General features: G+C 67.1%; 1 protein-coding gene across 5 annotated transcripts in view; it reads right to left on the bottom strand.

The window, feature by feature from the left end:
• ARHGAP23 (Rho GTPase activating protein 23) overlaps nt 1–13,392 on the bottom strand; it is a 37,118-nt gene that overhangs the window by 2,032 nt on the left and 21,694 nt on the right. For 4 of the 5 annotated variants that reach the window (XM_032134171.1, XM_032134170.1, XM_032134168.1 and 1 more), the window contains exons 3-22: nt 13,131–13,155; nt 12,334–12,426; nt 11,934–12,012; nt 11,640–11,694; nt 9,449–10,901; nt 8,583–8,738; nt 8,351–8,462; nt 8,214–8,271; nt 7,967–8,104; nt 7,578–7,877; nt 5,394–5,455; nt 4,953–5,080; nt 4,698–4,816; nt 4,461–4,616; nt 2,182–2,260; nt 1,823–1,896; nt 1,633–1,722; nt 1,417–1,542; nt 1,251–1,292; nt 1,043–1,136 (exon numbers count right to left, since the gene is read on the bottom strand). In XM_032134171.1, the coding sequence (XP_031990062.1) occupies nt 1,043–1,136; nt 1,251–1,292; nt 1,417–1,542; nt 1,633–1,722; nt 1,823–1,896; nt 2,182–2,260; nt 4,461–4,616; nt 4,698–4,816; nt 4,953–5,080; nt 5,394–5,455; nt 7,578–7,877; nt 7,967–8,104; nt 8,214–8,271; nt 8,351–8,462; nt 8,583–8,738; nt 9,449–10,901; nt 11,640–11,694; nt 11,934–12,012; nt 12,334–12,426; nt 13,131–13,155 (3,439 nt within the window). The remainder of the gene's footprint in view (nt 1–1,042; nt 1,137–1,250; nt 1,293–1,416; nt 1,543–1,632; nt 1,723–1,822; nt 1,897–2,181; nt 2,261–4,460; nt 4,617–4,697; nt 4,817–4,952; nt 5,081–5,393; nt 5,456–7,577; nt 7,878–7,966; nt 8,105–8,213; nt 8,272–8,350; nt 8,463–8,582; nt 8,739–9,448; nt 10,902–11,639; nt 11,695–11,933; nt 12,013–12,333; nt 12,427–13,130; nt 13,156–13,392) is intronic. The other variant, XM_032134169.1, reaches the window with a different exon arrangement.

Genomic DNA, 13,392 nt, shown 5'->3' with positions numbered 1-13,392 from the left:
CACACAGCCGGGACCCCCGCGGCGGGACCCCAACCCTCCCGTGGCCACAGGGCACAGAGGGGACGAGGGACAGGAGCGTGGGGAGGTGGCTCCGTGCTACGCCCAACCTCACAGCGGGGTCCGGGGTGGGCTGGGACAGGCCGGGGAGTTAAGGAGTAAAGAGGGGACACAGAGGGGACACAGAGGGGACAGGCAGCCCTGGCCCTGCTGCCGCAGTGTGAAGGACAAGGACAGGACACAGACCCCTCTCCCGCCCCACATGCCCAGGATGGGGTTAGCAGCTGCTGACAACGAGAGAGGGGGAGGCAGAAAGGGGGTGCTGACCCTCCCGGGGGCTTTGGGACCCTCACACCCCAGAATTTGAGTGTTCCAGGATACCCCACACCCATCCCTGCAGTGGGATGCCACCACAGGCGCTGGCCAACGATGTGGGAGAAGCAGAGCGAAAGGATTTGGGGCTCCTCAGCAGCCCCTGCTGATGTTGGAGACCCTGGGGACAGTGCCAGGCAGGACAGGGTCCCCTCCCCTCCCGCTGTCCCCCCCCTGCTGCTCCCGCTCTCTCGTGGTCCCCCCAAGGGTTAGTGCGTGAGCAATGCACCCGGGATCAGACTGTACCCGCTCTAGCTCTCGAGGAGGTCCGCTGGAGGAGGAAGAGGAGGAGGAGGAGGAAGAGGACAGCACAGAGAAGGTCAAGGAAAGAATGGAAGAAATCAGTCCAACGTCAAAGGCTCCCGGTCTCCAGGTTTGGCAGCTCGGGCACAGGCGGGGGTCCCTTGTCCCGAGGGACAAGGAGCGGCCACCAGAGAGAAGGGTGACAGGACAGGGAGGGCAGGGGGCTCGTCGGGCATCCCCAGGGGGGTTGTTCCCATTTTTTGGAGAGGAGGGCACCGGGATGTCCCACTCCAGCACACACAGGTTGGCCGTGGCTGTGGCGAGCCAGGCTGGGTGCCCACAGAGGTGGGCAGGCAGGGACAGAGAGTCAGGAGGGGCACTCCGGGGTGCCAGGAGTGGAGGGGACGATGCCACGGCCGCTGCCCCTCACCTGCGGCATCACCGGGCGCCGCCGTCCTGCCGATGTTGGGCAGCAGGTACTCGATGTTGGGCACGGACTGAGCCTCCTTCTCATCCACGGGGGTCTGCGGGGTGAAAAAGGGGATCAGGGGGCTGCCAACGGCCCCCCCAGCTCCCAACCGGGAATCTGCACCCCCCTGGCCCACAGTGAGACCCCCCCGAGGCGGGGCACGACTCACCTTCTCGCCCTTGTCCTCCTTGTCACTGAAGAACCAGTCCGACTGTGGGGGGAGACGGGACAGGGGTCACAGCCCAGCCAGTAGCGCCGTCCCCATTCCTGGGGTGCAGATCCGCCCCTCCCCAGCCAGGCCAGTGCCCCCTTGCCCATCCAGGGGTGCCACTCACGTGCTGGATGAGGGTCTCCACGATCTTGTAGCGGTCAGGCATGTGCGTCACCATGTCGGTCATGTTGTCCTCGGACGTTCGCACCAGCGTGGGGCCGAACACCAGCGCCAAGTTCCGGGGCTCCATCTGCCACCAGAGCCGGGTCAGAGCTGAGCCCAGCCCCGGCCGGGGGGCTCCAGGTGGGGCAGGAGATTCCCAGGGTGGGGGGGTCAGTACCTTGTTCTTCTCTGAGTGGTCAGCGATGGTCTTCAGGTGGCCCACCAGGAATTTGAGGGTCTCGTAGTAGTGGCCTGGCAGGTCCCGGATCTGTGGGGAGGCACCGGTCAGTCCTCTGCTCGCTGTCCCCACCCAAGGGGGGCTGCAGGGGGGTGTTGTCCCCACCCCAGCCCTTGTCCCATGGCCCTACCAGCTTCCGCAGCGTTCTCATCCTCTCGCTGGCATCCTCGATCCGGTTGGCTTCGATAAAGTCGTTGTATTTATCTGGAAGGGGACACGAGGGTGTCACAGCTGGGTGGAGGGGACAGGCCACCCCCTCACAGCTGGGGACCCCCGGATGAACCCGCTGGAGATACTGGGGAAGGGTCTCAGTGCTGGTCCCACTGCAGGGCAAGGAGGGACAAGGACAAGAGGCCTCGGTGACGGGGGGGGTCTGCAGACCTGTCCCCAGTGCAGGGGGATGGGGTCTGGGGCTGCCTGGTACCGCTGGCACAGGGCCACTGGTGGCCACCCGGGGGGCTCTGGTGGCCACAGGGGACAGGGACTCACCGTCGGTGAAGAGGGGCTCGGGCAGCTTTCGGAAGAAGGATTTCAAGAGGCTGCTGATGACGTTCAGGTCCTGCCACCGCTGCAGGGGACACAAGAGGCTGCTCAGAGGGGACACCAGGAACACGCGGGGGCCAGCGGGAGGAAGTCCCCAAACCAGGGACAGCCCCGGCGACAGGCAGGGACAAAGCCCTGAGCCACGGCAGCGGCATGGCCAGATGACAAAAGTGTCCCCAGGATGGCACCGACAGCGCTGGCACCGACCGCCAGGCGGCCCCGGAACTCCAGGGACGGGCACGGGGACGGAAACGGGGACTGACGGAGACAGGGAGGAGGGGGACTGGGAGGACGGGGACTGGGAGGAGGGGGACTGGGATGAGGAGGGGGACTGGGATAACGGGGACTGAGATAACGGGGACTGGGAGGAGGGAGACTGGGATAACAGAGACTGGGATAACGGGGACAGGGAGGATGGGGACTGGGATGATGATGGGGACAGGGAGGATGGGGACTGGGATGATGATGGGGACAGGGAGGATGGGGACTGGGAGGAGGGAGACTGGGATAACGGGGACAGGGAGGATGGGGACAGGGAGGATGGGGACTGGGATGAGGATGGGGACTGGGAAGAGGGGGACTGGGATAATGGGGACTGGGAGGAGGGGGACTGGGAGGATGGGGACTGGGATGATGGGGACTGGGAGGAGGGAGACTGGGATAACAGGGACTGGGATAACGGGGACAGGGAGGATAGGGACTGGGATGATGATGGGGACAGGGAGGATGGGGACTGGGAGGAGGGAGACTGGGATAACGGGGACAGGGAGGATGGGGACAGGGAGGATGGGGACTGGGATGAGGATAGCGGGGACTGGGAAGAGGGGGACTGGGATAATGGGGAGGAGGGGGACTGGGAGGATGGGGACTGGGAGGAGGGAGACTGGGATAACGGGGACTGGGAGGAGGGGGACAGGGAGGAGGGGGACAGGGATGAAGATGGGGACAGGGAGGATGGGGACTGGGATAGCGGGGACTGGGATAACGGGGACAGGGAGGATGGGGACAGGGATGAGGATGGGGACAGGGAGGAGGGGGACTGGGAGGAGGGGGACTGGGATAACAGGGACTGGGAGGAGGGGGACTGGGAGGATGGGGACTGGGATGATGATGGGGACAGGGAGGATAGGGACTGGAATAACGAGGACTGGGGTAATGGGGACAGGGAGGATGGGGACTGGGAAGAGGGGCATAGGGAGGAGGGGGACTGGGATGATGATGGGGACAGGGAGGATGGGGACAGGGAGGATGGATACAGGGATGATGGGGACTGGGATGATGGGGACTGGGAGGATGGGGACTGGGAGGAGAGGGACTGGGAGGATGGGGACTGGGAGGAGAGGGACTGGGAGGAGAGGGACAGGGAGAAGGGGGACAGGGAGGATGGAAACGGGGAATGATGGATACAGGGAGGATGGGGACTGGGATGATGCAAACAGGGAGGATGGGGACTGGGATGATGCAAACAGGGAGGATGGGGACTGGGTGGATGGGGACTGGGAGGATGGGGACAGGGATGATGATGGCGACAGGGAGAAGGGGGACTGGGATGATGGAAACGGGGAATGATGGATACAGGGATGATGGATACAGGGATGATGGGGACAGGGAGGAGGAGGACTGGGATGAGGATGGGGACAGGGAGGATGATGGGGACAGGGAGGATGGGGACTGAGATGATGATGGGGACAGGGAGAAGGGGGACAGGGAGGATGGGGACAGGGATGATGATGGGGACAGGGATGATAATGATGGGATTGGGATAATGGGGACAAGGATGATGACAGAAACAGAGATGACGGGGACAAGGATAATGATGGGGATAAGGATGATGCCAGAGACCGGGATAATGGGGACAAGGATGTTGATGGAGACAGGGGTGATGGGGACAGGGATGATGACAGTGACAAGGATGATGACAGGAACGGGGATGATAACCAGGACTGGGATGATGATGGGGACAGGGGACAAGGATGATGATGAGGACAGGGATGATAACAAGGGCTGGGATGATGATGGGGACAGGGATGATGATGGATACAGGGATAATGGGGACAGGAATGATGGAAATGGGGATGATGATGGGAACAGGGATGATAACAAGGGCTGGGATGATGATGGGGACAGGGGTGGTGACACAGACCAGGAGAGCATTCCAGAGGCATGATAGGGATGGGGACCGGGATGGGGCCAGCCATGGGGACAGTCACCTGCCCCGCCCTCACCTCGTCCTGCAGGTTGATCTCGGTGGCTCCCTTGTTGAGCTGCTCCTGCAGGCTGGACACCACCGCGTTGTTGCCGGGCACGCGGTAGATGCCCATGTACTCCAGCCCCCGGTCCTCCACCACCTTGCAGCATGCTTCCACGATCAGGGGCACATTCTGAGGGGACAGGGATGGGCTCAGGGGGTGCTGGGGCTGTGCAGGGTCCCCGAGGGCTTGGCGGTGCCGGCGTGGCCGTACCTTGTTGTCCGGGGCAGGTTGGCAATCCTCCAGCCTCACGCCAAAGGCGCGCGGGGCAGATTTCTTGTTCTTCTTCATGATGTTGATGCCCCACGGGGCTTTTTGGGAGCTGCTTTCATCTGGGGTGGGAGGGGAAAAAACCCACGGGATCACTTGGGATAAATGGGAAGAGGATCCCGACAGGGATAAGCACCACCGCAGCCCCAGGGGGACACAAAGCACCCACATTTCGCTGTCCTGGGGTGTCCCACGCACCTTTCGTGACGGCCGCGTCCTGCCTGGGGGACCGGGGCGCGCTGGTTCCCGTCTGCTTGAGGAACTCGGCTCGGATCCCCAGCCCGCGAGGGCCCTTGGGCGACGAGTCAGGCTTGGTGCCCGCAGGGCTGCAGGGAGAGCGGGGAGGGCTCAGCTGGGGCACGGCCGGCGGCACCAACCCGGCACAAAACCTCCCAGGAAACACTGCCGGCATCACTCGCAGGCTTCCCGGCAGCCCACGGAGACCCCCGGGGAGCACCGAGCTGCTCCGACCCTTGTTAGAAGTGCCAGGTGCCACCTTGGCCGACCCCAAGCCAAGCCGGGTGCGGGCGGCTCTTCCATCACTGCCCCATCCAGGGAGCCGCCGGCTTTGCTCCGTCACTGTCACCCCGGGGTTACCAGCACCCCGGGGGTCTCGGTGCCCACCACCCCGGTCCGTACCTCACTTTCCGGTAGTCGTTTAACTTCTTGCTGATAAGGGCTTGGCTGGCAAAACCGGGGTCCTGGGGAGGCAGAGAGAAGAGGGGAAGGGAGAGCTTGAGCAGCGCGTCCGCCGGACACCCCCGGGCAAGTCCACGCTCTGCCGGGCACCACACGGGGCCGGCCGGCAGCAGGCAAGGGCAGCACCAGGTCCCCGCTGCCCTGGGACAGCCAGTGCCCAGCAGTGCTCGCCGCCCCACCGCTGTCCATCGCTCCAGGCCACGGAGTGGGGTCCGAGCCGGACACACACACACACACACCTCCATTGACCCGCGCCACTGCACCGCGCCACCTCCACGGGCACGGATCCATCCATGCGGGATGCTCCCGACAGCACCGCAGTGCCAGGGTTTGCCCAGACAGCTCCACGCGTTCCGACCCGGCAGCACCGTCCGGTTCCGACCCGGCAGCACTGTCCGGTTCCGACCCAGCAGCACTGTCCGGTTCCGACCCGGCAGCACCGTCCGGTTCCGACCCAGCAGCACTGTCCGGTTCCGACCACGGCAGCACCGTCCGGTTCCAACCACGGCAGCACCGTCCGGTTCCGACCCAGCAGCACTGTCCGGTTCCAACCCAGCAGCACCGTCCGGTTCCGACCCAGCAGCACTGTCCGGTTCCGACCCAGCAGCACTGTCCGGTTCCGACCCGGCAGCACTGTCCGGCTCCAACCACGGCAGCACCGTCCGGTTCCGACCCAGCAGCACTGTCCGGTTCCGACCCAGCAGCACTGTCCGGTTCCAACCCAGCAGCACCGTCCGGTTCCGACCCAGCAGCACTGTCCGGTTCCGACCCAGCAGCACTGTCCGGTTCCGACCCGGCAGCACTGTCCGGCTCCAACCACGGCAGCACCGTCCGGTTCCGACCCCGGCAGCACTGTCCGGCTCCAACCCGGCAGCACCGTCCGGTTCCGACCCCGGCAGCACCGTCCGGTTCCGACCCAGCAGCACTGTCCGGCTCCAACCCGGCAGCACCGTCCGGTTCCAACCCCGGCAGCACCGTCCGGCTCCAACCCGGCAGCACCGTCCGGCTCCAACCCGGCAGCACCGTCCGGTTCCAACCACGGCAGCACTGTCCGGTTCCGACCCAGCAGCACCGTCCGGCTCCAACCCGGCAGCACCGTCCGGTTCCGACCCAGCAGCACTGTCCGGTTCCGACCCAGCAGCACTGTCCGGTTCCAACCCGGCAGCACCGTCCGGTTCCAACCACGGCAGCACCGTCCGGTTCCAACCCGGCAGCACCGTCCGGTTCCGACCCAGCAGCACCGTCCGGTTCCAACCACGGCAGCACCGCCCCCGCTGAGCCCCCGGTGCCCTCTGGCACGGGGCTGTGCCACAGACAACCAGAGACCGCTCCGAGCTCAACGCGCCCTCCAGGGCCGGAGCCTGCCACTGACACCAAACCGAGCCACTGCCGCACCGCTGCTGGCCCAGCGCCAGCACAGCCAACCCATGGATCTCCCCCTGGAGCCCAGAGCGGCCCCGGGGGTGGCTCTGCTCATCTCAGACCCGAGCGACTTCACACAGTCCACGGCTGCCCAGGGAGGGCTCAGCCTCGGCAGCACCACGAGGGCACCATGCCCGGACCTCTCTCCACGAACGGAGCCAAGTTAACCATGGCAGGGACACATCAAACCATGACAGGGACACGTCACACCATGGCACAGCCACGTCAAACCACGTCAGAGCCACGTCAAATCACGGCAGGGACACATCAAACCATGGCACAGCCACATTACACCGTGGTGGGGACGCATCAAACCATGGCACAGCCATGGCACACCACGGCACAGCCATGTCACGCCTCACCAAAGCCATGTCACACCATGGCAGAGCCACACCAGACCTCGGCAGAGCCACACGGGTTCCTCTGCCACCACGCAACCAAACACCAGAACGGTGGAACCGGCGCCGGCCCCGCCCGGAGAGACATGGACCCTCCGCAGAGCCACATCCCGCGCACCCTGCCCCGGCCGAGGCCGCGGGGCCACGCTCTTCTTGGATGCCACGAGCACCCATGCACCCCTGGGAGCACGGCACGGGCCTGGCCGTGGCCTGGGGAAGCAGCGCAAGGCAAAGAGCCGGAGAGAGCCGAGGCGGTTAGTGCCGGGAGAGCCAGAGGCAGCCGGGAGCCCCATGTGGCTCTCACCTCGCCCTCAGCCTTGCTGTTCTCCCTGATGACTTTGATCCAGGCCAGCATGTCTTCCCGATCCTCTGCCTGAAAGAGATATTCACAGAAGTCAGCGGTCGTCAGGCGGAAGACGTGCTTCCTCTTGGTCTCGCTGTAGGAGATGTCCACCAGGCACGCTTGGATGCTGATCGGCGGCTCCTCCTCACCTGGGGCCGGGGCACAGGTCACCGCCTCCCGCCTGTCCTTGCACAGGTACAGCGAGTGGGTGCGCAGCACGGCGAAGACGCGCTTCCACTGCCGGATGCCTCCGCCGACCTTCTGCGGGGAGAAGGGATGGAGCGCCGGCCTCAGGGAGCGGCCCCCCCGCGCCGCCGCCGAGCTCCGAGCTGGGGGCAAACCCTGCCTACCTTCCCCTTTTTGGTGAGGATCTGCTTGCAGTGGAGCCAGCCCTCCTTCCTCACGGCGCTGAACGGCACGTCCGAGAGGTCGGAGGTTGAGTGTCTTTTGGAACGGGCGTCTTCGGACGAGCCCAAACTGTCCAGAGACTGCGAGGGAGGACACGGCGGGGAGGTGTTGGGGTGATGCCATGGGCACCCCCCCGCTCCACCAGGCAGCCCCCTCACTCTTTAGGGCAGCCCCCAGCACAGCACTCACCCCATCGGTGAAGAAGCTCCTCAGCATGCGGAGGCTGGGGACCCGGCTGGGCATCCTCCTGGGGGGAGAGCAGCCCCCGTCAGCGGGAGAGGTGGGAGCTGGGGGGTGGCGGGACCGGGACGGGGGTCCAGCCCTACCTTAGGATCTTCCCCTCATCCCGAAATGCGTTCAGACCGTCGTCGCAGGACTTGGAGCGCTCGGTGGTGATGGCCAGCAGGTAGGAGGAGCGGCGGCCCGCCTTGATGCTGCCTGCGGTGGGGAGGGGGCGAAGCCCGCCCTGCTCAGCCCGGGGGGGCAGAGCAGGGCTCTGGGGCGGGGGGCTGCTCCCCTCGGGGACTCCCAGGGTGGTTCCCCCTGCCCAGCACTTACTGCAATCCTGGGAGTAGTGCCGGGACAGGGCAAAGGCGAAGGTGGGTGACGCGGGGCTGGTGGCCACGGCGGGTGCTGAGTTCATGGCGCTGGACACCACCGAGGAGGCCGGGACGTGCTTGGCCTTCAGGTCGATGCTGGGGCTGGTGGGTTCGTCTGTGAGGGGCGTGGGCAGTGTTGGAGGGGGGGTTGGGGCAGGGGAAGTCCCTGCTGAGACCCCCTGGCACTTCTGGGTTTGTAGGTGTCAGGATTGGGCTGGGGACACGCTCCCACCCCCAGGAGCTGATGGGGTACCCGGACCCTCACCCACAGCAACCCTGCGACCCCCCATCCGCACTCCACCCCCTCCCTTCCCACCCCATCCAGCTCCGTCCCCGGGAGCAGGGACAGGGCAGAGATTTGGCTTCCCAAACCCATCTGGGTCCTGGGCAGGGAGATCCCAGGTGAGGCAGGGACAGGGACAGCCCTGTCCCCACTTGGAGCAGAGCAGGAGCCTGCAGGGCTCCAGTTCACACCAGTAAGGAGCACCAGCAGCTGGGCAGGGGGTGCAGGACAGAAGGGAGGGGTGAGGGTGCTCAAACCCAGACCCTGGCACCCCATTACCGACCCCAGCCCTGCCTGGGGACAGCAAATCCGGAGGGGTGTGGGGCATTGTGGAGTGCAGAGGGGTGCAGGACACTGTGGGGTGTGGGACACTGCGGGGTGCCAGGCACTGGGGGTGCCGCTGGTGCAGCCCCTTCCCATCCCCACACTCGCCACGGATGGGTGCTCTGGAATTCTGACCCCCAAAAGTGCCCTCCCTGGCACGGCACCTCCTAAATCCCTTCCCGGAGGTGACCAGCGAGCCCCCCCCCCCCCGGACTCACCGATGAAGGGGATGGACGCCAGCGAGTCCTCGGGGGCCGCCAAGGGAGCCACGCGCCGGCCCTGCCGCTCGCTGCCCGGCCTGTCCCCTCTGCCCGTGGCCCCGGCGGGGTCACAAATGTCCGTGTCCTTCACCCCCTCGGGGAACACAAAGTTCATCTGCCGCAGCGGCGCGGGCACCTTGCGCCCCGTGGGCGGCTTCTGCCGCAGCACCACCTCCTCCCTGCGCTCCTCCGGCTGCTCGGACACGCGGCTGCCCTCCGGCCGCGGCTCCCGGGGCGCGCTGGGCACCGGCGGGGTGGCGGCGGGCGGCGTGACGGGGCTGACCACGCTGTCCCTGAGCGGGGCCACCACGGCCCGCTGCGCGATGCTGAAGGTGGGCAGCCCCCCGAAGACCGGGTCGCGGCAGGACAGGGCGTGCAGCAGCCCGGTGCGGCGCTGGAAGGACGGGCTGTAGCTGCGGTAGCCGATGTAGCCCGAGTCATCCACGCTCTGCAGGTTGGGCTGGGACGGGTGCTTCTGCACCGGCGGCGCCTCCCGCGACGAGGAGGAGGAGGAGGAGGAAGCAGCGATGGAGCCGGGCGGGATGGGCTGCCCGGCGGCGGCCACAGCCACAGCGGCCCGGCAGAGCCTCTCGGGCGGCCACGCGGAGCGGTCGAGGTGCGACGAGAGCAGCGCGCTGGGCTCCAGCGCCTCCATGGAGCGCCCGTACCTGCTCAGGTAGTGGTCGGAGCGGGCGCGGGGGGCCCAGCCCTCGCGGCTGGGCTGCAGCAGGGTGTCGTGCGAGGCGCTGTGGGGCCAGCCCCGCGGGGCCGCGGCCCCGGAGCCCCCGAGGCGGTCCTGGGACACGCTGCGGTAGCGGGGCATGGCGTGCCGCCGCTCCTCCGAAGCGCTGCGCCGCGGCTCCTGGCTGCAGAACCAGCGTGACAGCGCCTGCTGGCACTCCTGGCGACCGGGCACACGCTGGGCCCCCGACACGTCCCGGGGGGGCCGCCCGGCTCCCGAGAGTCCCCCGACTCCCTCCTTGAAGCCGCAGTGAGTCCGGTGCTCCGGGAGGTGCTTGGGGACGCCGTAGCAGGAGGCGGCGGCGGGGGACATCCCGTAGCGGTCGGGCACGGAGGATGCGACGTTGGCGGGGCAGGCGGGGCGGGAGAAGGAGCCGGGGTGCCCGTGGGGTGCGGCGGGGAGCCCGGGGGGACCCCCGGGCTGCGGCTCCTCGGAGCGGTGCGCGGGGCTGCCGCCGCTGTCGCTGCGGGCGCCGAGCGGGGACGAGGGACCGGTGGTGGCCGGGCGGGGGGCGCGGGGGTCCGGCGGCTGGCCCGGGGCGGGCTCGGCACCCCGGGCCTGGAAGGGGTACGTTTTCCGTGGGTAGCAGATGGGAGGGGGTTCGGGAATGCTCTGAGCCCCCCCGGAGTACGGCTCGTTGCCCTTCAGGTAGGCGTCCTGGGAATAGGCCTGGGTGGGGGGGGGGGGACAGGGGGTCAAGGAGGGGGGACAGGGTCACAATGCTCCACATTCCCACCGCAAGGATGCTCTCTGCATCCCCCAACCCCTGAGCAAATCTCCCGTGGGGTCAACTGGGCTGGGCTGGACGCAGCCCCCCCACACCCATTGCGCTTTCCCACGGGGTCCCCCCGGCTCCGAGCAACGCTGGCAGCAGCCGCAGCTCTCCCGCTGTCCCCTCCCCTCGTTCCTAAAATACCCCGGCACGGCCATCCCGGCTGTCCCGTGTCACTTTTCACAGGCGCCTCTGACTCCACGCCGGGGGATTCCCAGAGCCCGGAGCAGGCGCAGATGGGGACCCCCTTGTAAACCCCCCAGCCCTGCGGGAAGGGGTCCCTCAGGCTGGGCACAAGCAGTGGGGAATCCCACAAGCCACCAAATATCCAAGCTGGGATGGGAGAGGCATCAGGAGGAGCCCCACGCACTCCATTGGCTCAGGCCACCCTGACAGGGCCATTGTCACCCCCAGATCTGAGCCCACCGGTGGCAGAGCCACTTGGGGGGACCCAAGGATAAGCCAGACCCTGAAACCTGGGACAACTCGTCCCCCCAAAATCACAGGGGCCACATCCCCCCTGTTCCTGCCCCAGTACCCTCAGTTCTGCACCCATTGCTCCTCCAGGGCTGCTGGTGAAGCCCTGTCCCCAAGTGTCCCCAAGTGTCCCCAAGGCACCCGCCCGGCAAACTCACCAGCTGGAGGATGTCCTCATCCTTGGGCATGATGGAGAGCTCCAGCACATCGTCACTGCAGGACAGGGGACAGGGGGGTCAGGCTGGACGGGGTCAGTCCCTACCAGTCCCCAAGCTGGATTCCCCCACGAGATGAACGTCCCTGTCCCCACGTGATGGTGACAGCACGTTGCTGCCTGTCCCTGGTCACCCAAGCGCCTCAGGGCCCCTGTCATGCCAGTGACACCCAGAGGGACAGAGCCTGCTGTGACGTGTCCCCATCCTGTCACCTCCCATCCCGGGAAGGGCACTCACCTGTTCTGGATCAGGGCGATCACTTGCGAGTAGGTTTTCCCGACGATGCTCTCCCCGTTCACCTTGACCAGCCGGTCACCTGCAGAGCCCGGGGAGGGGACGGTGTCACCTCAGGGGAGCGGTGGCACCTGGATGTCCCCACGGTCAGCCAGGGCAGGGTTTGAGCCGAGCTTTTGCCACATCCCATGCGGCAAACGGAGCAAAAAAAAACCCAGGAGAACCCTCGGAGACCCCAAGGCTGCTCTGAGCACCCCAGGACCAGAGAGAAGACACAAAAAAGAGCAGGGATGCCCAAAAACCGAGCAGAATAAGCCAGAAAGTCCCTGGCAGAGAAGGCGGAGCATTCCCGGGATCCCGCGAGCAGCCCTGGAGCCACCCCCGGCTCCGCGTCCCCGCTCACCCGTGCGCAGCCCCGCCTGGTGCGCCGGCCCGTCCTCCCGCACGTTCTTCACGAAGATCGTGTCCATGGGCTCCAGGCGGCTCCGGGGGGGACCTGCTCCGTGGGGACAGCGAGTCAGGGAGCTGCCGCCACAGCCGGCACCCTCCCGTGGCGAGGAAGTCACCTCCTCGCCACCCCCGGCCCCCCGGCCCCGCCACCCCCAGCTCGGGGCTTCTCCCAAGAGCCGAAGCCACTGGGTGCTGCCGGGCGGGTGCGGTGCTGCACCAGGGATCCCAAATCCCACCCCGAGCGAGGTCGGGGCCCCCCAGCCCCGCCGAATGCCGGGTGCCAGGTCTGGCACCGCCGCCCGCCCCGGCTGCCCCGGCAGCGCGGCCCCGGCGCCGCGTCACCGCGCCAGCGCCGATCCGTTCTGACACCTTCACATTCGCTCACGTCACCCTGAGCCTCCGGGAGGGGACAGCGGGGCCGCGGCCCTGTCCCCAAATACCCCGCACTCGCCGGGGGCCGGTGCTGGCCACGCCGCACTCCCTCCGGCTGCGGGACAGACTCCCGGGTGTGACATCCCGCAAAGCTCCCGGGGGGGTTTGGGGACACCGAGCCCATCGCGGGTGCCAAGTGCCACCAAGCTGCCACCAAAGCGCCGCGTGGCTTCACGGCCAGCGGATATTTAGGGCTGTGGTGACAACAACAGCAACACCCGCTGCGACCTGTGGCAGCCCCGTCCCCCTTCCCCGCGACCCTGTGCCACCCTGTGCCACCGTCCCCAGGGTCCCCAAGGTCCCCACGCTGCCGCTCACCTGCTCGGTTCCCATTCTCCTCCTCCTGCCAAAAAAAAAGAGGAAAGCATTGATTTGGTGGCGGGGCCGTGACGAGGGGACCGCGAGGGGACCAGGAGGGGAGCGGGGGGCTGACAGCCCCGTGAAGCCCCTCGCGGGACTGGCACGTCCCTCTGCCCTCCGCTGCCCCCGCCTAAAATTACCTCCTGACACCGGATCCGGCCGCCCGCGCAGCCCCGGCAGCGGGACCCGCCGCAGCCCCCCGCACCCAGCTGCCGGTTTG

This window comes from Corvus moneduloides, chromosome 26 (genome assembly GCF_009650955.1).
Source record: "Corvus moneduloides isolate bCorMon1 chromosome 26, bCorMon1.pri, whole genome shotgun sequence".
Classification (NCBI taxonomy): domain Eukaryota; kingdom Metazoa; phylum Chordata; class Aves; order Passeriformes; family Corvidae; genus Corvus; species Corvus moneduloides.
This window is presented reverse-complemented; position numbering and strand designations above follow the sequence as displayed.